The sequence below is a fragment of the Columba livia genome, chromosome 1 (assembly GCF_036013475.1).
Source record: "Columba livia isolate bColLiv1 breed racing homer chromosome 1, bColLiv1.pat.W.v2, whole genome shotgun sequence".
NCBI lineage: Eukaryota > Metazoa > Chordata > Aves > Columbiformes > Columbidae > Columba > Columba livia.
The window spans coordinates 140,921,461-140,946,615 of NC_088602.1; the positions used below are offsets into that span (position 1 = coordinate 140,921,461).

A 25,155-nucleotide genomic window follows, 5' to 3' on the forward strand; every position below is an offset into this window, starting at 1 on the left:
TGAATTCTGAATTCTTCTGCGCAACCCAAGGCCTCCCAAAATAGTTAAATCTTGGATGTTATAGGTGCGGCAGCCTGTCTGATGCCATCATGTATCTTCTACAGCTCTAAGGGACCAGGTATGGATTTAGCTGTAAATCTTTTGAAATAATGGCCCTGATGTACCTACTAATGATTGCTAAGACGCAATGTTAGAGACAATTAAAATGGTTACTCTTTGTTCTGTAACTTGACTGCAATCTGTGCAACATTTACAGACTAACCCTTGGCAATTGTTTTACAGCAGTGGCAATGCCAAATTACAGAGGGAGCAAAAAGAGCATTGTGGCATGGGATTCGGTCTTGGATGTGATAAGCAAAACTTAAACGCAAATTCTAGTGGTTTACCTGGCAGTGATGAAGAGGGAGGGTACTCATGAGAGCTGTGCTCATGAGCGATGCTGAAGAGAAGGACGTGGGATCCTTGGCTGGGCATCTCTGTTTTCTACCCTGGTAAAGATGCTCCCCAGTAAGTTTATCACTTAGCAGCGTGTGGGATGAGTGGGAGAAGCAGAGGATGTTCCCATCATCAGGAAGCCATCACGATCCATTGTGCTAACTTTGCGTGACATTATCAAAGAGGGGAAGAGGGAAAAAAAAAGCCATTCATTGAGCACATTTGTTTTCAAGCAGTACAGAAAGAGGAGCTGTCTTAAGTGCATTGATTGAAAAGTATTTTCACACCAGCACATCGTGACTAATGTTCCATGCAGTCATGTTCCCGCCTGTCACTTTCAGATGTGGTTTTCGTGCAGCTGCAGGAAGGAGTTTGTGTAACCCCAGCCAGGCACCTGACAACATGAAGAGAAAGGCCACTTGTGCTCGGGGTGCTGTTCTAGCAAGTGAACTTTCTGGGATAAGAGTTGCACCTTAATTGCTGTGGGGTTGAGTGGCAGCTGTAGGGGATGGGAGCTGACAGCAAATTGTTTGGGCAGAGGGACACAAGACAAATGGATGTCTAGCTGAGCTCTTGAAGGCTGTTGCTGAGTGGGGAGGAAACAAAGCATCATCTCGCCTTATTGGCATTTTAAAGAGGGAGTGGAGAAGCTGGGAATGACAGAGCATCCTTTTATGAGATGTATTTGTTTTGTTAAGAACGTCAGCAGTGCCTCTCTAGAAACTGGATTCCAAGTTTAATGAACTTCTGATTGCCTTTGCATGTTCTGCAGCTAAGGAAAATATGTCTAGCTGCAATTTCCAGCTTCAGTCATTGAACTAACAAGACATGACTTCTGTTTCCGAGATCTCAGGACACTTACATGCCCATGACAGAGGTGCTATAAAACCGCGCCAGGTAAGAGGTACATACAGGGCACTGGTTTGTTTTCAGCGTGGTCTCTTGAAAAGAATTGGGCTGTGTCCAGTGCTGATCTCAGTCCTTTTTTTGCAGCTAAATTAATGTCTTTATTCTGCTTGGCAGTGTGGGCCAAGAAGAATTCTAAAATGAATGCAAGAATTTGTGGTGTGCAGGATGTCTGAAAGTACCCTCAATTGTTTTTGTTTCATCAGTGTGGTGTTACAAATGGGCCTGTGTAGCGCAGAGGAGAAGCAAGAGGGGCTGTGCTGGAGCCCTTTTGAGCAGGGGAATATCCATCTTGCCTTGTTGTTGGAAGTAATTATGAATCTGTTTTCATCTGAAGAGAGAAAAGCCCAGTAGATGTCATTTCATGTTTAAAATGTGAAGCTGAGGCATAAATTAGTGTCCTGCTGCTGCTGCTCCATGGAGGAGTCACAAGCTTTGAAATAGAAACAGACCCACATTCTGAGTGTCACTGGCTGTACAAAAAAAAATATGTCATGCTGGAAGATGAGTTTTAGGCTTGTCTGTTTTTATGATACTATACTAAATAAAAAACTGCAAAAACTCTTCCATCCTGTTTGATGTAGGAAGGGGGGAAATAATCCTCTCTTCTACTCTGAACATGTCCAGCCTCAGGTTTGCTGCTTTATTGGGAGCAACTATTTTTGGAAAGAAATAAAATGTGCATTGGGAGCTCTCACCCCTTCACTGAGAACATGTATTTTTTTAACTCAAGACCAGGCTGGGCAGAAGAACTCCTCACGTTGATGAGAATTGGGACTGGGTCCTCGTGTGCTGGGCTCTGCCCTCTGCTGTTGTTCTCTTGCTTCTTAACAGGCTCCAGGTCCAGTCTTTTGACTCTCTAAACTCTTCTATACCTGTAGGTGGGGATGATGCCAACTGACCCAGTGGTCATGTTTGAAGGAGAAGCTGGTGATCGTGAAGCCATCGAGGGCCTGGTGACAGCACAGCTCCACATCTGTCATGGCTTATGGATACAGGGTGGTGACCTGCCCATGGGGGACTTGCCCGCAACTGCGGTGGCCTGGCATAGTAGGGAGCTTGAAGCAAGCAGAGCAGAAACAATGGCTCAGATAAACACTTGCAGATGGTGGTAGGGCAGTGGAAGAGCTGCTAGCTCTAAGGAGTCTCAATGTGTTTCCCAAATTGCTTCTCAGAGATGGGCAAGAAGGCCAAGACCTGAGTGTCTTTCAAAAGACCTTGTGTATGGGAGGTGGGGGTTGATGGGAGCTGCTCAGAGAAGGCATATTCACTTATCTGACACATGAGGGTGTCTTGAAAATCATGGACTGCCTTGGCTATAGGCAAGGAGCAGGCTCTGCTTAAGCTCCCCTTCTCCAGATGGTTTTTATTGCTAGTGTATGGAATTAAATAGATGGGAATTAAACCGATTCTTACACAGATTCCCAAAGGACAGTTTTAGTCTCTGTGGTGGGTAAATAAAGGCTGACCCTCTGAGTCCTGTGAGTGAATTCCCCGCCTGAGCGCCAGAGGAACGGGACTGTGTGCCAGGAGAGGTAAAAGCACAAGGTCTGGCACTGGAGGAGCTCACTTGGAGGGGGAGGAGGCAGGAAGGATGTAAGTGTGTATTTAGGCCAGCTTCAAGGAAAGCTGCAAAGAGGTATTGGCATTTATAGAGAGGAGTTAACACAAAGGTTTGTGGTTTGGTTTGGTGTGGAGTTGTGTAGGTTTTTTTTTTTTGTTTTGTTTTGCTTTGTTTGTTTGCTTATTTTCTCTAGTTAAAAAGACCTGGTTCAGTCTGCATTTAAAAAAAAAAAATAACAATTGGCCTTTCCTTGCAATTACTCACCTTGGGTCCTCCTCATCATGCTGCTGGCTGTGCAGCTGCTGTGACCTCCTGCAGCAGACAAACGTGAATGCTAGGTGTAGGGAAACCATAGGAAATGCTCACTTCCACCCTTTCTCTTTTTGTCAGGCGGCTTTTTTTTACAGCCATTGCGAATGTGTCCAAAAGCAGCAAAGAGCCTGGAAGGCCACTCCAGGTTTTCTTCTTCCTATTGCAAGTCAGCTTCAGCTTTTCCCCATGTTCCCCTCCAGTAAGTGAACGTTACTGGTATTTACACAAGAAACCTAAAAGTCAACAGATGGAAATTATTGGAATGGAGAGAAAAGAGGGCCTTTGTGTGTTTTTCTGTTTGTTTCAGAGCTTGGTAGATGTGAGGTTTGCCTCTTGCTCGTTGCTGTGAGGCCACATGGAGAACCTGCCTGTGGAGGGGAACTTCAGCCTTAGGGGAGGTTTCTGCCCGGGTTCCAGCACCACTCAGTTTAATGAGGCGTGTTGGCTTTTGGCAGGTTTCCTACTGGCTGCCACTCCGCTGTCTCTCATTAGGTAGGATGTTTTTAGGCACTGGATTTTAATTTACTTCCATCCCATGCAGACCTGATGGTGGTCTGCGTTTTACACACTCCGATTTACAGAGCTAAGGCCAAGCTACTAAATTATTAAGCGGGGGTTTTAATAGAAACCCCTGTGTAGGCTTAAATTGTTTCCACTCTATTTGGAGTTTCCTGCTCTGCTGGTTTTTATTTTGTCCTGTGCATGAAAGTGTGGAGGGAGGAATTCACAGGAAAGCACAGAGGCAAAGAGGAAGAATTCAGCATGAGAGCACTAGAAAGTACAGATGAAATAGAAGGTCAATTGGTACAGTGTCCAGCTCTGATGGAGGTGATAGGGGAAAAAAAAGCTTCCTAATCCCCATGACAGTTTAGCGGAAACTTGTGTGCTTGTTTTCAGTGATGTTTGTAACTTGTGTTTCTCAATAAAATGTTTTCTTGCCCAACTATTTTTGTCTTGACCCCTTCCCCAGGGCCTAAAAGGGACGTTTGTCAGCAAACACAGCTCCCCCGGTGTCAGGCGCTGCTGCTGCCAGTGGGACGGCAGCGCTTGGTCTGGTGGGACTTCCCTTCTCGGTAGAGGATGCTCCTTGCAGCTTTGCACCATTTCCACCCAGTCCTCCCCTTGCCATAGACTCTCCCCTACAGCCCAGCACCACTGCGTGCTGGGTCAGGGTTATACTAGCCAATTAAGTACTGTCTAAGTCAGATATGGTAGGCACGGCTTGTTTTTTAGTAGCGCACTGATAAATTTCTGTTGTTGCTGATGACAGGTACAATCACTGTCCTCCACCGAATGGTTTGACTCTGTTACACAGTTATAACAAAGGATGGTGTTTGAACTGGGGACTCCTGGTAGACTAGGAGTCCTCAGCGGTGATGCCCTGAGTCTGATTCACATGAGCAGTGACCTCCTTCCTCTGGGGGTACGTAGGTGGGACAGGTTTGTGAAAAGAGATGGCACTGGGCTAAAACTGATCAGCGTGTGTCTGTTCCTGTTCTTCACTTGGCAGCCGCTCTGGGCACACACTGAGCCCCAGGTGAGGGGACGGCTTTTGCTGAGGACAGACTGTGGTTGCAGGATGTGTGCCCACTGCTCAGACATACCAGTTTGAAGAGCTAGTGCGCTGGAGTGACTGGGGGTGACGAGCACAGCTACAGTGATCCAAAGCAAGCGAGTTTCAGGTGTGCGCTTGAGGGCTTAGAGCAGATGTGTTACCAAGCTGTCTGAATGTATGGGATGTTGTAAAACGTGTAAAACACCTTAAGCCATCCAGCTCACGTGTACATTACTAGCAGCTATCGGTATCAATACAGGCTGAAGGATGAAGGGATTGAGACCAGCCCTGCCAAGAAGGACTCGAGGGTTCTTGTGGATGAAAGATTGGACATGACCAGGCAATGTGTGCTTGCAGCCCAGAAGGCCAATCATATCTTGGGCTGGATCAAAAGCAGCATGGCCAGCAGGTCAAGGGAGGTGATTCTGCCCCTCTGCTCTGGTGAGACCCACCTGGAGCACTGCATCCAGCTCTGGAGCCCTAAGTACAGGAAAGTCACGGACCTGTTGGAGAGGGGCCAGAGGAGGCCACCAAGATGATCAGAGGGCTGGAACAGCTCTGCTGTGAGGACAGGCTGGGAGAGTTGAGGTTGTTCAGCCTGGAGAAGAGAAGGCTCCAAGAGACCTTTTTGCAGCCTTTCAGGACTTAAAAGGGGCCTATAAGAAAGATGGGGACAGATGTTTTAGGAGGGCCTGTTATGACAGATGGTTTTAAACTAAAGGAAGGGAGATTAAGGCCAGGAATGAGGAAGAATTTTTTTACGATGAGGGTGGTGAAACACTGGCCCAGGTTGCCCAGAGAGGTGGTGGATGCCCCATCCCTGGAGACCTTCCAGGCCAGGCTGGACGGGGCTCTGAGCAACCTGTTTGAGTTGAAGATGTCCCTGCTCATTGCAGTATGGTTGGATTAGATGAACTTTGAAGGTTCCTTCCAACCCAAAGGATTCTATGATTCTATGAATCCTGCCTGGAGATTTGGCTTCAAATCTGAAGCTTCAATCTTCAAATTCAGCCTTCAGATCTGGCTGAAGAGAAAGTTGGGCTGTGAATTATAAAAGCCATCTTCGTCACTCAGTGGCAGGAATAGCACTGCAGTTCCTGTCATTGTCATCAGGCTCAAGCCATGTTTGGGTACTTACCGTGTTTCATTGAATGGCCGATTTACTTAATGTCTCTCCTGGGGTCACTCATAACACATTTATTTTTAGGGTTCGGGGAAATTAGGGACACTAGCAATCCATTGTGACTCTCTTTCAAGGCAGGAGTTTTCCAGACGATGATAAAAGCAGCTGTGGCTTAGTCACAGGGTAACCTGGCTAAGCCAGTGAAATTAGCACTGGCAAGTATGGTAGAGCTTAACACTTGGAAGTGAATGATTGCCACTGAAAATACACTACAGGTGTAGGTGGAAGCCATGATTTCCATGGGTTTGGATAATTTGAAGGATATGCGTGTGGCTTATTGGGAAATCCCTGACAGTGCCCTTTGGCTTTCAACCCTGTAAATAAAGAATTTTCTGATCAAATACTCCGTGTTTGGGTATAGAATGGAGGTGCTCATATATTCTCCCTGGTACACAGCTACAAATCATCCTGTTTCATGACAATCTGGTCATTACCTTCAGAGGAGCTCCTTCGTACCTGTCTGGTAGCTCCAGTGGGGCGTCTAACGTGCTTCTCAGTTGCTTTTAGGAAAGGCCGTGTGCTGAAAGGCCCGCAGTAACAGTTGGCCTAACGCGCCTTGCTCTGCTTGTTGTTTTTAAACAGATGGACCTCTCTGTGGAAACTCTTTATAGCTTCATGCAGGAGCGCCAGAAGAAGTATGCCAAGTATGCGGAGCAGATCCAGAAGGTCAACGAGATGTCTGCCATCCTCCGCCGTATACAGATGGGCATCGACCAGACGATCCCGCTGATGGACCGGCTGAACAGCATGCTGCCGGAGAGCGAGAGGCTGGAGCCCTTCAGCATGAAGCCCGACCGGGAGCTGAGGTCTTAGCCGATCCGCTGGGCTCCCCCTCCTCACCTTCCACACTCCAGCCTTCAGCACAGAAGCGCTTCCAGCGGGCTGGACTGGCAGATGTTGGAAGCGGACAGACGGCAGCCCGGCCTGACTGTCTGCCAGGGCATCGGAGGAAGAGCAGCGTCAGCTGCCAGAACTGCGCAGCCAGGAATCCAGGAGCTCCCTGGTCCTGTCGTCTGGAGATGATGATTTACTGTTCTTTCATCTCCTTCCTCTTGCCCTCCTGTCTCCTTTACCAACGCCACAGCCTGTGCTGAGACATTTATTTCATTGCTGTGACTAGATTGAGGTTTACAGAGGAGGAGTTTTCTTTCAGCTGTTTTTTTTTTTTACTAGGAAAATTCAAAGGGATGCAGGGTGTGACAAACCCTCTAACATAGTTTTTGTGCCACTGGGGTTCAGAACGATTAGGTGGCTGGCAGGTATTTCTGATATCCCCTGGCCTTGGAAATATATGTGTTTTATAGGTGAAAGCGCGGGAGCCAGGAACTGGCTTATTAAAATCTACCTGTTATCATAATTAACATGGTTTGCATGGCAGGGTTTTGGCATGTCCTCCTCAAGGATTCTGTTTTTATGGGCTTGCTAATTTATGAGGCTGTAAAGGAATAACTGTTCCAGCTATGTCTGTCTCTTAATGTTAAGCAAGTCTTAGCATTCCTCTCCCCCTTGCCCTGGCAATGTCCCCATGCCCCAGCTGGTGGCATTTTGTGTTCCTCACCTTACACAGTGATTCTGACAAGCACTGGCACTGACCTGCTCACTTTGCATCCCAAAGTTGGACACAAGGTGTCCTTTATTTTATTTATATTTTTTTTTGTTAATTGGGACACTCCAGTTATCGTGGTGCTGTCTTTTCTACTAGAGGGATGCAGTGGCTTCTTTACCTTCAAGTGTATGGAGTTGGAGGGTGGAGACACAAGAAGTCCTTTGGGTCTTTGCAGCGGCTCAGCTGCCGTCACACTGAACACGGTGTTTAATGACTGAAACCACATGGCCTTTTGGGACCGCGCTTGGTGAGCTGCTCCAAAGTGTGTCCGTACTGCCCGGGCACTGGGCTGGCCCACAGGAGACTGGTTGACAAGTTGTTTGGTCTGCTGGCCGCAGGCAAGTTGCTTTGGTTTGTCCCTGTATAAAATGATACAGGGGCGCGATACTTTACACACTGCTGTAACAATATTTATGGATCTAGAAATAGGGTTTAACAGCCTGTGTCTCCATTGTCTCCATGGCAGCTCTTGTCCGCAGCAGAAGGGGTGTGAAACTAAAAGTTAGGAGTCAGGGGTAGCGTTGGGTGTGTTACGTTAGTTCCAGGATGCTTTCCAGGATGCTGTTGCTGGCGAGGAAGCTGAAGTGATCCCATGAACCCCAAAGGTTTTTGTACATCAGGAGTGCAATTCCAGTGCTGTCTTTGAGAGAGTCTGTGTGACAACCTATTTTCCAGCACAGCACAAGGCTGGGTGACCTACCAAAGGCGCCTTGCTTCAGTACCTCGTAGTACTTCAGAGTACTTAATCAGCAAAAGATGTTCTCTAAGCATTTGGGAGTAGGTCCGTGGTAGGTTTTTGATGGTATTAATTGCTGCCTGGTGGCAGGAAGCAACAGGCTGCCCTCTTGTTGTGTTCCCAAAGGCCATGCAGCCTAGAGTGAATTATTGTGATGCAGACTGCAGCCAACTTAGATGTGTATCTGAACCATAGTGGTGTTTGGAGCCCAGGGCCCACTGTGCATTGTCTGAAAGCAAAGTTCTGTAGAAATGAAGCCCCGTGGAATAATGGCCTGGGAAGAGCATCTGACTGTTTGAGAGACAACAAGAAATTCAGCAGGATATTTTCTAGTAAAGGCAGTAGAGTGGGCCTTGTTGTCTGCCACCCCGGAGTTGTGACATAGTTGTAGATACATAGGCACATGCTGTATGTTGCACAGGATGTAACATTAAGCTTCCATCCTTGCTTATACATCCTGTAGTATTTTACACTTAGTTTGTAAAAAGCTCACATGAGACTTACCAGCCCATGGAAACCTGCTTGTCATGGCCATGCCCATGAGGGTCTTCATTGTCCATGACTGAATATGTCTCTGTCTCTCACCATCAGACTCACCGGAATATTCAGCATCTTTAAATAGTGGCTGCAGGCGTTTTTGTCCTCCTTGTCCAGATGATGCTGTCTGGAAGTTTAGAATGTGCGACATTCAGCCGTCTGCCAGGCGGGATCATGGCTATCCCACACCCTGGCGTGCTGGAAGCCTATACCAGTGGGAAGATCCCGATATTAGATCTTGAGGCGGGGGCTAGGCTGCAGATGCTCTCTCCTCTAAAGCTTCTAGACATTTGGCCTCATGCTATTAAGTATCAGATCAAAGCATTGCCCCTTGCGGTGCTAATGAAGGCAAGTGAATAGTATTCCTATCCAAGAGCTGCAGGAGCAAGGGCTGCAAGTCAGTTCCTTCCTTATTTGCAGTAAAACACCTAGACTTTGAGCTGATAATGGGAGAAAATGCTTGTTCCTGTGAACACTGGCATTTAAGTGCCTCCCAGGTAGAACTTTCTGAGCAGCAAGGGTGAGTTGTGAAAAACGTTAAACGCTTAACTAGAAAGAAATCAGAGCTGAAATGTGAAGGCTGACCTCTTCCAAAGCACGCAGGTCATCTCCTCCGTTCCACAGGGGATAAAGTCTTGTATGGGTACTGTAAGATACCGTGCACCCTCTAACTGTTCTCAAACAATGGTTTACAGTTTTATTTAAAAGATTGTTACTGGCTTCATTAACTGTTTGGACCTCTCATTGAGGACAAGACATGTCCTGGCACATCTTCTTGAGCTGCTGTTTGTTGCTTGGCTGCACCTCATTTGCTTTGCTCTGTGTGCTGCTTTTAGCTTCATCTCGGATGCAGGTGGTGCTCAAGGTGAGACTGTTGCTTTACTCCCTTTCATGCTGTTTAGCAGATTAACGATGTAACTGGAATTACCTTTCTGCTTACGAATTTCTTTTTCCAAGCCAAATGCTGTTGGAGAAGACCTCAGGTATCTCTCAAGAAAGTACCAGCCGTTACATCTACCACAAAGTTACTGGTATGAACAGAGAAAATCTGGTGTGCTCCACTGAAAAGAAGCATTTCTGCCCTTTTCTGCTTTCCGAGCTGATACAAAGCTGGTGTGTGCTCTGGGGTGCGGGCTAAGCTGCTTGATACGAAATCTCCTCAAAAGCTGGAGAACCAGGTGAGTCTCTGGGTCTGTGGTTCCCTGCTGGCCTGACCTGCTCTGGTTCTTCCCCTGACTCTGCTGTTGCAACCCACCCTTCGTGCTGCCGCTGGTGCTTGTCGCACACTGTGCTGGGTCCATGTGCTACACAGGCAGAAGAGGTTTGCTTTGTTGTTTCTGTAATTTAATGCGTTGACAAAGTGGTGAAGTGCCAACCTATCTTCAAGGCAATTTCTGTGAAGGGGACAGAACTGAGTCTTTTGGTTTTAAAAATATATGTATTTTGAATTAAATATATTTAAATATTTAAAGTGTATTTTCCCCTCCTCTAAACTTTTACACAGAAAGAGTAGAGATATGCATTTTCACAGGCTCAATCATAGCACGAGCAGCCCCTTTCTATCAGACTCAGTGTCAGTGGTTTCCTGAGGTACTATTGTTAACGTCCCAGAGTGTGTTTTGATTACCAGCCTTGTGGCTGGGCGCACCTTGGTTCACGGGTTATTATCCTGTTGCAGACTTGCTCTGCTTTCAGCTGCCTACGTGTCCTACAGCTCCAGCATTAAAACGTTTGGTATCGCTCTTTTCCAAGTGTGGTGTTTCTCTGACTGCCTTGCTCATCCTTCGTTTGCAGCGCACCGCACCGCTTCTCGCTGTGGTGTCTGTGGACAGTGTGCACACTTCAGCGTGGAAAGCCCTATCTTAGCTTTACTGCTTGCTACAGAGCTGCAGTCAACCCACTTTTGTGCTGTGGAAATGGCCGGTTTCAGCTGTCCCGGGGCTGCAAGGAATGAAAACAAATGTTGGGTTTTTGGGATGCTGTCCCAATTGCGGTTGGCACTGATGTCCATTTTAAATAAATGATGTGCGCAGCGATGCTCGTGACTCGCCGGCAGCGGGTTGAGACTGTAGTTGAGCTGTCTGCCTATGTTTTCTGTACCGGTAGCCTCGTGGAGGTAAAGAAGAGGATCTGGGACTGATGGACTCTGATACTTGTGTAAGATGGCAACTTCTCTGTGCAAAGCACCGGTGGTGTGAGCCACTCTCTGCCTGTTTTATTAGGGCAGTTGCACCTTGTGTGCACCCAACAGCTTTCCTAAGATTCAGTGGGAAGACTAAACATGAGTAGAAAAGTACTTTTCATTTATTTTTTTTCCCCTCACATTTATCTCCCTGTCAGAAAGAGGCAGATGCTTTACGTCAGTTCTTTGCCAGATGGCAGAAGGAACTAGAGGTGGGCATCCCTGGGCAGCTTGGCTTTTGGGGTGGCCCCTTCCCTGCCGGAGGCTCATCTCCTCTGCTGATTCTTCACACATCACTGAATGGGACTTTCAGCCAAACTTCAGCCTCATACCAGCTGGTCTGGGCTACTTCTCTGGGACCTGTTGGCTTGTTTTCAGCTGCCACATTTAGGTTTTAACTTCTTTATAATGTGAGCCTGCACGGGACAGCCCGATGTTCAGCAAGGATGCAGAGAGAACAGCTCACCAAGTGGTCCCCAAAGCCACAGCAGGTCTGAGGTGGTGAGGGCTGTGCTCAGCACACCCACAGCATCAACAGAGCTCATCCTCCTAAGGTGAGGGAGAAGAGGAGCATTCAAAGGGTGATTCTTAATGTCAGCTGTGCAAAATAACCCTTTTGTCTTTTTAAAAGCTTTGTATTTTAACAGACTTCATGGGGAAGTTGTGGAGGTAACGAAATACAATGGCCTACTCTTAAGACTGTAACTCAACTGCGGAAATACATGAGGATGGCTCTAGATTTTGGCAATAACTTGCTGGGGGTGTTACCACTGTAGTTCAAATGGAGCATTTGATTCTGTTCTTTTAATTCTGATGCAGGCTGAGCTACCAAGAAGCACAGCAATAATGGAGGCTCAGTGGAATGTCACAAGTGTTGTTAAAGGTTGGATAGCAAAACTTTGCTTTTTAAAAAAATGAGTATAAGAGCTATAAGAGCAGTTCGCTACTTGCTGAGGGAAGCCCGGCTTTGAGAACAGTCCGTGATCGAGCTCTTCCCTGCAGGAAACCGGTTGTTCTAACGAACTTAGAAAAATGGTTTAGAGGAGAAGAAGTGAACATACCTGCAGCAGCACGCTGTTCTCCTGGCACTGCGAAAGCAAAGCAGCGATGGGCTGTCACCTGCTGCACAGGAGGTGCTGCAAAAGAGAGAGGCAGGTGTGTGGGCTTTGTGCGGTTTTGTTGTTTTTAAAGTGATCTGATGCCCCAGCCTCATCGCTGCCTGCGATCTGTACAAGACACTTTGGTTTTGCACATCAGTGGTGATCGGTGAGGGTCCCCGTACGCAGCAGCTGAGATTCACACCTGGAAGGGAGTGACCCCTTCCAGCAGGGCTGTTCCCCAGATGCGTGGTTTGCAGCATTCTACATGCTAGGAAAGCCGTCCCTCCCCAGAGGGCGGAGTGTTGCAGGCCACAAATAGCTCCCTTTTCTATTTCTAGAGGCTCTCATTAAAATTCTTGTCGTGTAGAATAGCCCAAGGCTTTGCTGCAGAAGCACTTCAGTTTGCCTCAGAGCAAACATTTGGGCCCAAGGGCCAAGAAGTTCTCCTGTGGGCCTGGTTCAAATGGAAAGGCCAGTTGCCAGGCTACACTGATATATTATGAACACTGTTCTTCTACTGGAATTCCCAGTCGTGGTTTTCTATGTATAATAGTGGTATTGTATTATAATGCTATAATGTCTAAAAGTACTAGAATAACTCTACTTTTATCTCGGAAACTTGAAGTTACAGGCTAGCTAGAGGTGCTCAGTGAGGGTATGGCTATCTAATTAAAATGTCTAGGTAGGTTGAGTTTGGCTAAATGTCACCAATTTCAGATATAAACAGGGGTACTCACAGCCTTATTGGGACTCCTGTGTTGTCCCCGGGAGAAGTGCCAGGCCACTGTTCTGGACTTTTGAAACCACTTGCTCATGGAAATCAACTTAAAACTTGGGCTGTGAGTCAGCAGCTAGCTGATGAACATATAGTTAGTAAAAACAGCGGCTCATGTAATGACCACGTTTCTACTCTCTCTCTTACTCACTGCCTCCTCAAAAGTTGGGCTACCTGCTCCATGCTGGGGGGAGGTTTGCCCTGTTTTCAGTCCGCTTCACTTTAGGAGTTTAACTGGGATGGTTTAATCAAGAGCCTAGTGACCTCCGGGACCCCTTCCCAGTAATGCCAGTCAATGAAATGAAAATTACATGTTGATGACATGTGTGAGACGTTTCAGTTGCCTCTTGGGTTTTAACTAGAGATGGGGTTAGGCTGTCTCTTCACAGAGCTGTCTACTGGCAGGGGCAAGAGTAGAGGGATGGAGGAACAAGAGCAGAGTACGTCCTGCAAAGCAAGCAAAACGAGGAGTGCTGAAAGCCAAAGTGCATGCTTCAAAAACCAGAACTCGAGGGAACAAACAGAGCAAGTCTGAGGAAAACTAGAGCAGGTAAATCTTAAAAGACTGTCAAGTGAACCTGTTTTGCAGGATAACAAGCCAATGCCATTTAGGTCTACTATTGAGCATGGTTCTTGTTTTACTGTGCAAGGGAAGCTAAACCTTCTATGTAAGAGCTGTTACATCTTGTTTGTAGAAAGCAAGCACAGAAGCTCAGGCAGGTTGTTACTTGGGCTCTGGCTGATGACACGGTCCCTTCTAAAACAGCCAAAGATTCTGCATTTCCCTTTCTGGAATTATGCTTTGAAGTTATCTTAAAAAAAATGCTTCTGTTGCTGCATCTGAGTTTGAAGACACCGTTACTACGCTTGCCAGCTAAGGATATAACTGTAGCAGCCATATTCTGCTGCATGATTTAATTTTAATATATGCTACATCTGTCTAAGCTGTTCTCTGAAGGATCAGTGAGGGGCATACCCCACGCTCAGCAATCCGAAGTCACTCTGACTGCCTCAGGACTGGCAGAATCAGTCAAAACAAGTATTTAAACAAGTAATAAAATTCTTCTTCAAATAAGACGTATGGGAGGCAAGAAAAAAACATGGGGTTCATCCCAGGTAATCAGTTTGAAATACTTGCTTCAGAAAGACTAGCACAGCCAGCTTGGGAATATTTTACTCACAGCAGCGTTAGCCACTGTCAGTTGTTAATGCAGGCAAGTGCCACTGCTGCTGTTCGAGGGAGCAGAAGAGCTGGGGTGAACAGGTGAGGGGCAGAAACTCTTTCTGGTGCTGTAAAGTCAATGCTGCTTGTGGCAATCTGTGTCATTCATTAAGAGGCACGCATCCGCGAGGGCCGCACAGGATAAGGACGAGCTCCCTGCTAGTCCTGGGTGCTGGCAGATAACGCACACTCCATAGCCAGAGGCACACAGGCTCCTCCCTCAGCTGTTCTATATAAACAGGTACCATTTCTGATTTTATTTCATCATAACATACAGGTAATGCTCATGACACAACACGATGAGAAACTCGCATCTCTCTGAACCACTTAAAACAGCTTGCCATACACCAAAGGACATTATATTCATATTGAACATGTACACATTTCCCCTCTTGCATCCTCCACTTTGCTTTCCAGACTTCTACAGACCATTTCCAGCATTGTTCAGGTATGGGACACAGGACACCACCCTGCACAGGAGTTGGGGTTAAGGCTTCCTCCTACAGGAACTTATCCCCTAAAAATACTGAGCCTACAGCTTTGATTCATTCAGTGGTGATAGTGTATTGCAAATCACAAGGAGTCAGAAGACCAGATTTCAGTTCCTCAGAAGGTGATTAACCAAACACAACTTAATATATGTATTTGTAAGCATACAAAGAAGGGAGAATATGCACATGTGAAGGAGCACAAAGGGCAGGACTGATTTGTGTTAACCCCCATTAACTGATTTAAATCAAAGACATGGGGCTTTTACTGAAATCTGGCTGAGGAGCACTGTTAAATCGTTTACATACACATATACACACACAAGAGGGTGTATATATGCCGAAAATAGTTGTAATGTAATCACTTTCACTTGATATGTAAACAGAGACAAGTGGCAGTGTGTTGAATGAATAGCCAAGACCTGACATGCTTTCCAGTGTGGTGTCAACCTGTCCCCTGCCCAGGCTGCCCCTTCTTCCAGCATCTCACACACACACAGCACAAACACGGCCTCTGGGTTCAGTTACTCCTGGTGCTGCCTCTCTCTGTGTCTTTTGCACTTTTTTTAGGATCAAGTCAATCAACGCTGTAGCTTTCAGTGCTATTTTCGACAGTCCGCTGTAGGAAATTAAAAGTCACAGCCTAGCCACGAAACAAAACAATGACAAAATCTTCTCTGCTTTTCAGTACAGTAAAACCTGAGATTTGAGTCACAAACTAGCTAAACTTACAGTAAAAACAAAACGCAAGCTGCTGACTTGCATTAGGGCTTCAGTTTGCTGCTGACAAATTTAATTTTTTTTTTTTTTTTTTAAAGCTGTTTGTTACATGCCATTTACAATTTTCAGCTGCCTGCACTGAAACGGGACGAAACAGCATAGTCCTCCCTGATGTGCATGTTCCGAGGGGCACGGGGGAAGACGGGATAAGGCATGCACATCTCCTGTGGGTGCAGAAAGGCTGGAGCTTTATGCTGTGCTCCCCGCTGGCCACAAACCTCTCACAGCGACATGCGCACAAAACCCTTGGAGCAGCGGCAGCCGAGGTAGCGCAGGAGGGGAAGCAGCTGGTTTGTGGTCACGACCCCCACAAGAAGGGCTGTGCCTGAGCTCCCCGTCACTGCAGCGGGGCAGCGACACCTCCTCAAGTTGGTGTGTTCCTGAGAGGGGTGAGGACTCGGTACCGGCCAGCAGCAGCACAGGGGGATGTGTCTGCAGCCAGGTCACCCACCAGCAGGCTGGGAAACAATGGGACAGGCTGGCACAGAGGACAATGGCCAGATCAGGGTCCTTATGAACCATGAGTGTGGGAGGTGAGCAGGCTTTCCCCTAAAGCTGTCTCTTCTCAAACTCCCTATCTTTCACATGCACACTGAGACGGGAGGCTGGAGGTTCCCCCTTCTGTTCTCCTTGGACAGCCAGCGCAGACTTCAGCCAGCAAACCTAATAAGAAGCTTCTACCTCCAGGTCCCCACAGTCTGAGTGGGGATGTTGGTATGGAAAAAACCCAGCCACCTGAATTGCTCCTACACCACAGGTTCCTTAATGGTACTGCTCAGTTCAGGACAAAACCTCACTTTTAGCTTTATAAAAACCAAACAAAAAGAAGCCTTCAAGAGCTATCTATTGAATTGTCAGTTGGCAAGAAGGGGATGTTGCGGTATTGTAGCAGCCACTTCTCTTGCACGTTACCTTAACTATTAACCACTTTGTTATAGCTTAGAAGCCAAAGTAGCTACCCCTCTCCCAGAAGCCAGCTTCATATAAAAAAATACAAATGCTGCTTATTATTTTACGTTTCAAAAGACCGGGGGAAAACAGTCATAAGTACAGTTCATTCGTCTCTTTTACATACTGCTGCTGAGCCAACTGAAACACTTGTGCGTAGACAGCTTTAAAAAAAAAAAATTAATAAATCAAATGTGGCTAGTTGTTACTTGTTCACATTGCTTATGAACTGACTACCAGCACCTGGCAGCCATAAAGCCCTAGTTTATTTTTTATATTTTTGAGGTACTGCGTTTTTTTTCTCTGAAGCAGCTCTCTAGCATATCACCTAAAGCCTACCCATTAGAACAATAGTTACACCAGTATTTACACGTGTCTGAACCGTGTCTTCAGACCGGCCTTGCTGTAACCAGTCCCTACGGCCTTTGGAATCGCTCCCGGTCTCCTTTCTCAGGGGAAAAAGGTCTCCCTCCCGAGGTTGGCTCAGTGTCAGGGCTAAGGTGCACTGGTGAAGCTGTGGGGCAGGAGAAGGGGAGAACAAAACTAGCTCTGATGGGCAGGAGCGCCTGTCAGTGGAACCAGAGAAAGGGTTTGATAGCGAGAGAGCTCCTCCTTTTCAAAAACCACTGAAAGGATGTGCAATCCATTGCGTATCATTGCTTCCTCTATCAGGGAAAGACCTTTGCAATGTTCTGCCCTTCTCCAGCAAAGGGGAAGAGAAAAACCCACTGAGACACGGTCTCCTCAGGCAAACACTCACTCGCTGTTTCTTCGCCATATTCATCCAGTCGCTGCGTTCACACTGAAGCCTTGCGTTTCTTCCCTCCCCCACCACCACCGTTTTTGCACAAAGTTTGTTCTTTTCAGATTTACAGGGACCTCCTCCAACGCCGGGGGAGCGGCCTGGAGGGGGGACGCAACTCCCACACAGTCACACAAACCCGCCGCCCCCCTCAAGACACCTCAATGATTTCCATGCTGCCCGAAAAGCTTGACTGGCTGCCTACTTTCCCCAGTTCTTCTCTGGACCTGTTGTCCGACATGATGCTCTCCCCAAACTCCATCTGGCAGCTCCTGCGCTTGAACTGCTTTTCGAAGGAGCTCTCCTCGTGCCAGCTGCGCCTGGAGTCGCCCCGGTCGCCCTGCTTGTGCCTCCTGCGCACGGCGCAGGCCGGGTCGCAGCCCGTGGGCAGCTGGCTGCAGCTGTAGGCCGAGTAGGCGGCGCCGCTCCCGTAGACGGCGGAGGCCGAGTAGAAACGCGAGGACTCGGCTGCGAAGTACCAGCTGTTGGTGAGCGACGTGGCCGAGGTCTGAGGGGCCAAGATGTCCGAGTGCCAGCCTTTGAGGCCCAGCCCGGCCGCAGACTTCGCCAAGTGCTGCTGGCTGGTGGAGAGACCAAACAAGAAGTTTGTTCGGTAGTTGTCTTCCATGCTCCCGCTCCGGTGGAGGGGGTACAGGAGCGACCGCTGCGTGGTGGCACCGCCGCTGGCTCTCCCCAGGTGCTGCCGTTTGCTCTGGCTCTCCAGCTGCCAGGTGTTCTGGGGTTTCTTGGGAGGGTTTGCCTCCTCTTGGTCAGGGCTGGTTTCTGGGGTCTGCTCCGAGACCTCCTGGACAGGGGAGAACTGACACAACTTGCTGCCGCCCTCTAAAGCAGTCGTGTGTTTGTAGTACTCCAGGGTGTCTTCAGAGGAGGCAAAGCCCTGAACCGAGGCAGTCACGCAGGCGCTACTTGCTGAGTAGGAGACGGATTTGATATCCAAAGAAAAAGAGCGCTTCAGCCGGTTGCTGTCCTCCACCTTGTCGAGGGAGACGTGCAGCCCGTTGATGCCCTGTACCAGCGGGCCATCTTCCGGGGGGGACAAGTGCCCGCGCGGTGCGCTGCCGCAGTCCGTCGGCTTCTGCTCCACCGTCTCGGAGGTAGCGGTAATGCAGAGCTGGCCCGTGGAGAGGCTGCTCTGCCCTCCTTCTGGCACCAGCACGTGCTCGCTGCTTTTTTCCAAATGCAGGAGTTTCAGCTTGCTGATATGTCCAGGCTGCCCGCTCTGGTTCTTGATCTTTTTCTCAAAGTCCAAAAGCTGGCCCAGGAAGTTGAAGTTGGGAGAAATGGTTGGCCTTTTTTCTTTCACAAATCTGGAAAGAGGGGACAAACAAAACAAGGTAAGGACCTGCTGCTCAGACCCGAGATAAACCTGTAGCGTCTGTTGTGAATGCTAACCACCCCATCTTGACTTGTCAGGGGGCCTGGACTGAGGTTCGGCTAAGCACAGGACATGTGGATGGAAAAAATCCCCACAGCTTTTAAGCAACATAATGCTGGATGCTCCCAGTTCCCTCTGAAGCTTACTTAAAGGTAGCTAAAAAAGGGAAAAGCAAGCCTTCTTTTTACCTCTTCTTGATGCCCCCAACAAGGTTTGAGGGAATCGTTTGCCTTATTGGACTCCACCAGTGGGATCTCTGCTACCTTGGTTTCTAACCAGAGTTGAGAGCTTCTCAGGTTCTGCAAGAACATCATCAGAGCTGCAGCCCAGAGAGCTTGGCCTCCCCTGCACCGCAGGAAGCATCTTCCCCACCAGTCCCAGTGACAAACCCCCACATTGCTTTTACCTCTCTCCTGCTGCTATTAGTGCAGTAAGCGCTACCTACCCTATTCATCTTCGTCAGGCAAGACAAAGAGTCCTGATACCTGCTGACCCTCTACAGCAAAGACCAGCGATTTCTACCGTACGCCGGTACTGACTGCTGATTTGACCATCAAAAAGAAAACCAGAAAAGGGCAAATGCAGCATTAAAAACGAAAACGCTCTCTCCAGCTCCGTAGATGTTCCGCGGTTGTGACCAAATCACTGCAAGAGTTAACCCGTTTTTGAGCGCAGCAGGAAGCGGCCTGAGTCACAGACACGTGCCAACCCAAGCACGCACTTGCATACTTGGCTGAATATGGACAAGGTGCAATGCATACTTAAAATGTTTTCCCGGGACTCTAAATGTATGAAAGATTGAAGTATTATAACTCATGTCGTATACTTCCAAAGCTAAATCCAAAAGCAATACATTCTCCTACCTGCCTGATTGCTAATATAGCTAAATAAATAAGTACTCTTTGCTCTTCAGAGGCTGTAAAATAGAAATCTGCCCACATCCTTCCTCCTCTTTTTTTTTGTTTTTAAAGCATTCCTGGAACTATGAAGGTACCAGATGACAAGGGAATTAACAAGGGAAGAAACCCTGAAGAGCTAAATCTAGTACAAACACACATATAATGTATCACTGGGAAAACTAAATATTATTAAAAGGAAAAAAAAAATCTCTGGGGATGGGTACAGAAGGTGACTGTGCAGCCATTAAAAACAGCAGGAAAAAAAAATCAAATGTGTACTTGTGCATATATATATATATATGCATGAGCACAAATGCAAGCAAGCACATGAAAAATACCAAACAAAACTTGCTTTTTTTTTAAGCTGCCAACCCACAAACAATAGTAGGACTATTGGAGCTGATGTGATGACCTGAAAGATAAAATTGCGCAAAGTGATAGTGGAAACTTCCACCATGAAGCGCCAACGCTGGCAAATGGGGAAAACTAGTAAGTCACCTCAGATGAGATTCTTTAGGTCAATCTCCTAGCATGGAATTTGGGGGCTTTTATCCCAGTGTAAGCAATTCACTCACAAGAATTCACACAGTCTTCATTGATTCTTTTCCCACCAAAGCTAGTTGTTATTTGATTTGTTATTTAAAGCAAAATCCTTCTGGTCAACACTGCGATTTCTGGCCTGTGTTCTGGTAGCTTCTCCCTTCCACTTTCTCCTCGTTTCTCCCCAACATATTGGACAGTCCTCAATTTAAAACTGGCTTTCTAAAAAATGAAAGGGCTTCAAGAAAGTCTGCTGGTTACCCCCAACAAGTCTTAAGGCTTTGGAAGATTTTCATTTCAAAATGCACATTCTTTTTTCCAATTGCAAAACCGAGTAACATTTATGTTTGTTCCCCTCCTATCATCCATTATACAGAAGAAAATATTAAACACATTTATTTCCCCAGATCTTTCACTTCAAGTAAGTGTCACCTTTTTATTTTTGTAATCGTGTCAAACATTTTAGCTAAGGGCTTTCATTAACTCACAGTATTTTTATTTCAAGCTTTGCTGACCAGATCCCAAACCTATGGGTAGAACGAGTTGCAGACTGCTCTCACTAAGCCATTGCAAAGGAAACATAGCAAAATATAAGCTACATTTCACAGTAGTTGTTCAGTATTAACAGTGCAAAGAAAAAGAGGCTGGGGATGATTAATCCTTCACACTCACCTGACACTTCTGGTTAAGAAACAAACCAGAACTAAATGCAGAGATTTCATGGAAGAATTTAGAAGCAGCACTTCAGAAGTTCCCTGGTGCACATGCATTTTGGATGCGTTTGTACTCTACAGCTTCACCTCCAGACCACTCCACCCTGAGACCAGACAGGGTTTTTAACTGAATCAAGCTCACACCTTGTGCAGCATCTGTCTGCATCCACTAATTCATCCATATTACCTATACATGTGAGTTTTCACCTACACCTCCTAACCAAACCTGTTTCACCGTAGATGTTGAAATTACTGCACAGCACTGGACTGCCAGTAAGCTCCAGTAAGAAACGGTGGAAAACAGCTAAAGGCAATGGGAGATGCTTGTAGTTCAGGTGCCTCCTACATGCACCTTTTTCACTGGACACATAATTATGTTCATCAGCTTAAGAGAAAACACCCCACCGAAATCACGTTCCACAAGGGAAGACTGAATGTTCATCCTCCTGTCCTCGTTGGTGTTTCAGGGGTAGTCGTAACAAACGCAGATGTGGTTTGGAAGGGCTCATCTCCCGCTGCTTCAGCCCAATTGTTCCAATTGCTCCTGCAGCACACGGGTCAGAGCCGCGCGTCAGCTGTGCCGGCTGACGTGTGCTGCCCATCAAAAACAAAACCATCGTTTTCTGTACAGCGCAGAAAAACGGGTCATTAAATGAAATACAGACGTCACGGTAAACTGCAACCAAGCCGCCTGGAATCCAGTGAAGGGTTCACAATCCAAGTGCAGAAACACGGGATTGGAAAGGTTAAAAAAGCGGGGGGGTTCCCACAAAAATTCCCTGATGCCACAAAGAGCCAACACTTAAAAACATCTTCTGGTTGAGTTTAACAGCGACAAAGCAGCTTTCTCAATTCCTAGACATTTCACCTGCAGGCAGTTCTTTGAGAGTGTTTCCAAACACCAAACTCAAGTCAGTAGCTCCAGCCCAACATGTGTCAGAAGCGTGATTATAAATATCCTCAGTCCCCTTTCTTTAACCTTATCCATTCCATCCTCTCTCTGACTTCAAAGATATTACTATATGCATGCTATAGCTGTGTGTGTATATATGTACATATATACACACACACACATTCGATAAGCAGTTTCAATTCCACGTATTTGCCTACTCAGAGCAAAGACCAACATCAGCATTTTGCAGGTGGGGAATTAATATTAGGTGTGTGATGTGTACACAAACACCCATTGTTTATGGAGGAAGCCAACATTTAAAGCAGGAGTGTGCAGAGCCCAGTGAACTACCATATAAAGTAACACATCTGCTTCTACCCTTGGTCATGTAGCCTTGTGTCCTTCACCTGAAAAACAAGCCAACAGGCACCAGAATAAATACGAAGGGAAATTTTCTCCTTACCTGTAAGCTTCATCTAAGGACATATCCATTCTCTTCATGATATATGCGATAGCGATCGTGGCAGAGCGAGATATTCCAGCTAAACAGTGCACTAACACGCAGCCATTGGACGCTTTTGCTTTTTCTGCATAGCAAAGAAATCGGCAAATGTCACACTCAGCAGCGTTATACCATGACGAAAACGTTGAACAGAAAGCGATTGTTATTTAAAATGGTTCAAAACTTCCAAATCAATTCCTAACTGCAAATCTCACGGAAGCTTTAAACAAAAATAACTTACTTTCTCTAGCGCTGTATAGCACTGAGTATAGAGACAGCATGTGCCTACACACAGGAAACATGCTGCAGTTACAGCATACCGCATTTTAATGTGCACATAAACAACCCTCGTTACAAGTCTGGGAAAGGTGATTGTTACTAATTTTATATGCAAGTAAATAGCAAGCATTCATGCTAGGACAATTTGGCTGGTTAAAATTTGGCTAGCTCGCTTCTCAAAGCTGAAGACAGGATCTGTACGTCCAATTTTCTAATTCGCACTCTGCAGCCATATATCAAGCATCTACTGGGTTGCCAGAAAGCAGAGTTGTGCTCTTAAAAAGTCTCTTTGTTCCCTAAGTGCTGGAACACGCAGTGGCAGAATCTCCCTGTGTTATTTTGCTTCTGTGCTTCTAAAGTGATGGTGATCATCTACATAGCTCCTTAGGGTATTTTCATACCACCCAGAAAGCATTCGGGTCGTCTCCAGCCAAAACAGCAAGGCAGACACACAAAGAAATCCAGAAACTGGTCTAGAAAGAGAATGTAAATTTTCTTCTCACCTATAAAATCAACTGATCTGTCCAACCAAGGCAAAATTTTCTCACAAAAGCTGTCGTTCACAGGCACTCTCAGGAAATGGGATTCCGGAATAAAATCGGGCTTTGGACAAGTGTTGCTGGCGTTGAGTACGTAGCCAATATCATTCTGCTGCATCAGCTCCTAGGAAAGAGAGAAAGATTAAGCCTAGAGCAGTCAAACGGTACCTTTGGCACATTACAAAAGAAACTATGAATCCAAAGCACATTATAAAGCCAAACTGGAATTCATTTGGAATTGCTCTAGCTGTATTAGGGGCGCTTTGTAATTTTTTTAAGAAAGACACTTCCTCAGCTTTTAATTCCCCAAACAACTTCTAATGAGACATCCAGTGTACCCAAATAACATATGGTCTGCAAAGCCCATACAAAGTTAACCAAGAACAGAAACAACTGTACAATACCTTCTGCTACTATGAAGCGTCACCTCCAAGACAATAAACTTTTGGCTACTTTGGTTTAAATTCCCTCCGTGCGAGCTGACAACATAACCAAGCACTTCCCACATGCAGTTTGCTGACCCAAATACGTATTTTCTGGATCACATATTTAAGACTGAGGTTGCCCCCTCACAGATACCGGTAGAGAAATATGAAATGAAACCGATGCCTCCTGCAGTCACCTCTTAAAGTGTCTGGGACTTCCTTGCTTATCTAAGGCCATGTGCAGAACTCACAACCTTGAGAGAAAGAGCTGGTTAAGAGCTGAAGACCTTGAATTCGACCATTTTCACACAGCACTGACTGCAGCTTTATAGGAGCTCCACTTTGTGGGTTACAATTTAGTTGCTCATCTTTGGGTTTTCATCCGTCAGTCCTTTTGCATCTCAGATTATCACAGCAACAAGCAAAGAGATTCAAAGCGTAAGAGCCAACCGAGCTTTTAAAATAAGTCAGTTTTCATGATTGCAAATAAAAAGAGACCTCTTTTCTACGCCTTGCCATAATCTCTGCATTTAGAGTTGTGCAAAGTAGTATCTGATGCAGTAGGTACGTTAGAGTCAAAATATGTGAAACAAGTATTAGAAAACTGGAGATGGCTTTACAAAAACCACCCAGTCTCCTGCAAGTAAACATCTTGACACAGAAAAACAATTAAGCAGGTTTGGAGTAATACCGATCAAGCAACTTTTCTGGTTCATATATGATTTGGCAGTAAGTGACACGCAATACTATGCTTGGACAGTAGTTACACTGAATGCAAACACTGGGGAGCTTTTGGCCAGATTTCTGTGGAAACTGAAGTCTGAAACTAAACTGAAACATTAAAAAAGCCAAAAAAAATCTGATTTTAATCCCTTTGCTTTTATAGCAATTATATTTAAAAAAAAATGAAAAACTATGTCAAATCCGTGGGAGCAGTAGCAAGAATGAATTCTTACACTGCAGATTTCAACTGGAAGTCTACTAGTATGCAAATACAGCCATGAAGCCAAATGATATTTTTTCTGCAAGCGTAAAGATGTTTGGGTGGAAAGAACCAGAGATGTGGCTGTTTAGCTGAAGAGCCAGAACTCTCTCTAGTTCAAATCACAGCAGTTTAAATAATGTCTGACATGCAGCGTACAGGTACACGTGTATGTTATAGTGTGTGTGCAGAAGGGATGAACACTCACACGCACATATACGCGTCAATTATATGTTGATTGAGAACAAAGGATGGCAGTGTCATTTACAGAGGGACGTGGACACAACTGCTACTGGCCGCATTTTAAATTGGGAATTTACATGGATTTCTGCCAGCGAGCTGAATTTTGTGTCTGGAGCAAAACGAGCAGCTCCTCCAAACTCTCATCTGAAGTTCCTCACATCAGCACATTCAGAGGTTTGGGCACCTTAAACTGATGAACATAGATTATGTCGTAAACACACCTATGCAAGGGGAACAAGAGATGACCAGTTACTTGCAAAGCAGATCACCAGAAACACAATTTGCAAGAATGATTAAAAAACAAAACAAAACCAACAAAAAGAAAACCTTGCAAAATCAGAAAAAAGTCTGGATGTGTCAAAATCAGTTCTCAGCCTTAGTGCTCCTAGGTTATGCTCCCAGTTAAAACTCGGCTTGTCATCAAGGACAAAGAATATGTCATTGATTCCCCCTCTCCCTTCACATCCCCCCAACTCAGCCAGCGAGCTCCCTCTCCCTTCAGCCCCGCACGCCTTCCACAGCCGACCCCATCGCATCTCCCTTTGCTACATTCAGCTCTCATGCACCCACAGACCTAAAAGTTTAAAAGCAGGAGCGCTGTAAGGAAGTAGGGG

At 46.3% G+C, this 25,155-nt stretch overlaps 2 protein-coding genes across 11 annotated transcripts in view; one reads left to right on the forward strand and one right to left on the reverse strand.

Moving 5' to 3' along the window:
- Window positions 1–10,585, forward strand: part of BORCS5 (BLOC-1 related complex subunit 5) — a 75,595-nt gene extending 65,010 nt beyond the window's left edge. The window contains exon 4 of the mRNA XM_065033832.1: window positions 6,538–10,585. Within this exon, the coding sequence (XP_064889904.1) occupies window positions 6,538–6,768 (231 nt within the window). The 3' untranslated portion in view covers window positions 6,769–10,585. The remainder of the gene's footprint in view (window positions 1–6,537) is intronic.
- DUSP16 (dual specificity phosphatase 16) overlaps window positions 7,601–25,155 on the reverse strand; it is a 78,334-nt gene continuing 60,779 nt past the window's right edge. For all 10 annotated transcript variants that reach the window (XM_065033783.1, XM_065033743.1, XM_065033777.1 and 7 more), the window contains 3 exons: window positions 22,856–23,015; window positions 22,035–22,158; window positions 7,601–18,459 (listed from right to left, as the gene is read on the reverse strand). In XM_065033783.1, coding sequence (XP_064889855.1) covers window positions 17,283–18,459; window positions 22,035–22,158; window positions 22,856–23,015 — 1,461 coding nt within the window. In that variant the 3' untranslated portion in view covers window positions 7,601–17,282. The remainder of the gene's footprint in view (window positions 18,460–22,034; window positions 22,159–22,855; window positions 23,016–25,155) is intronic.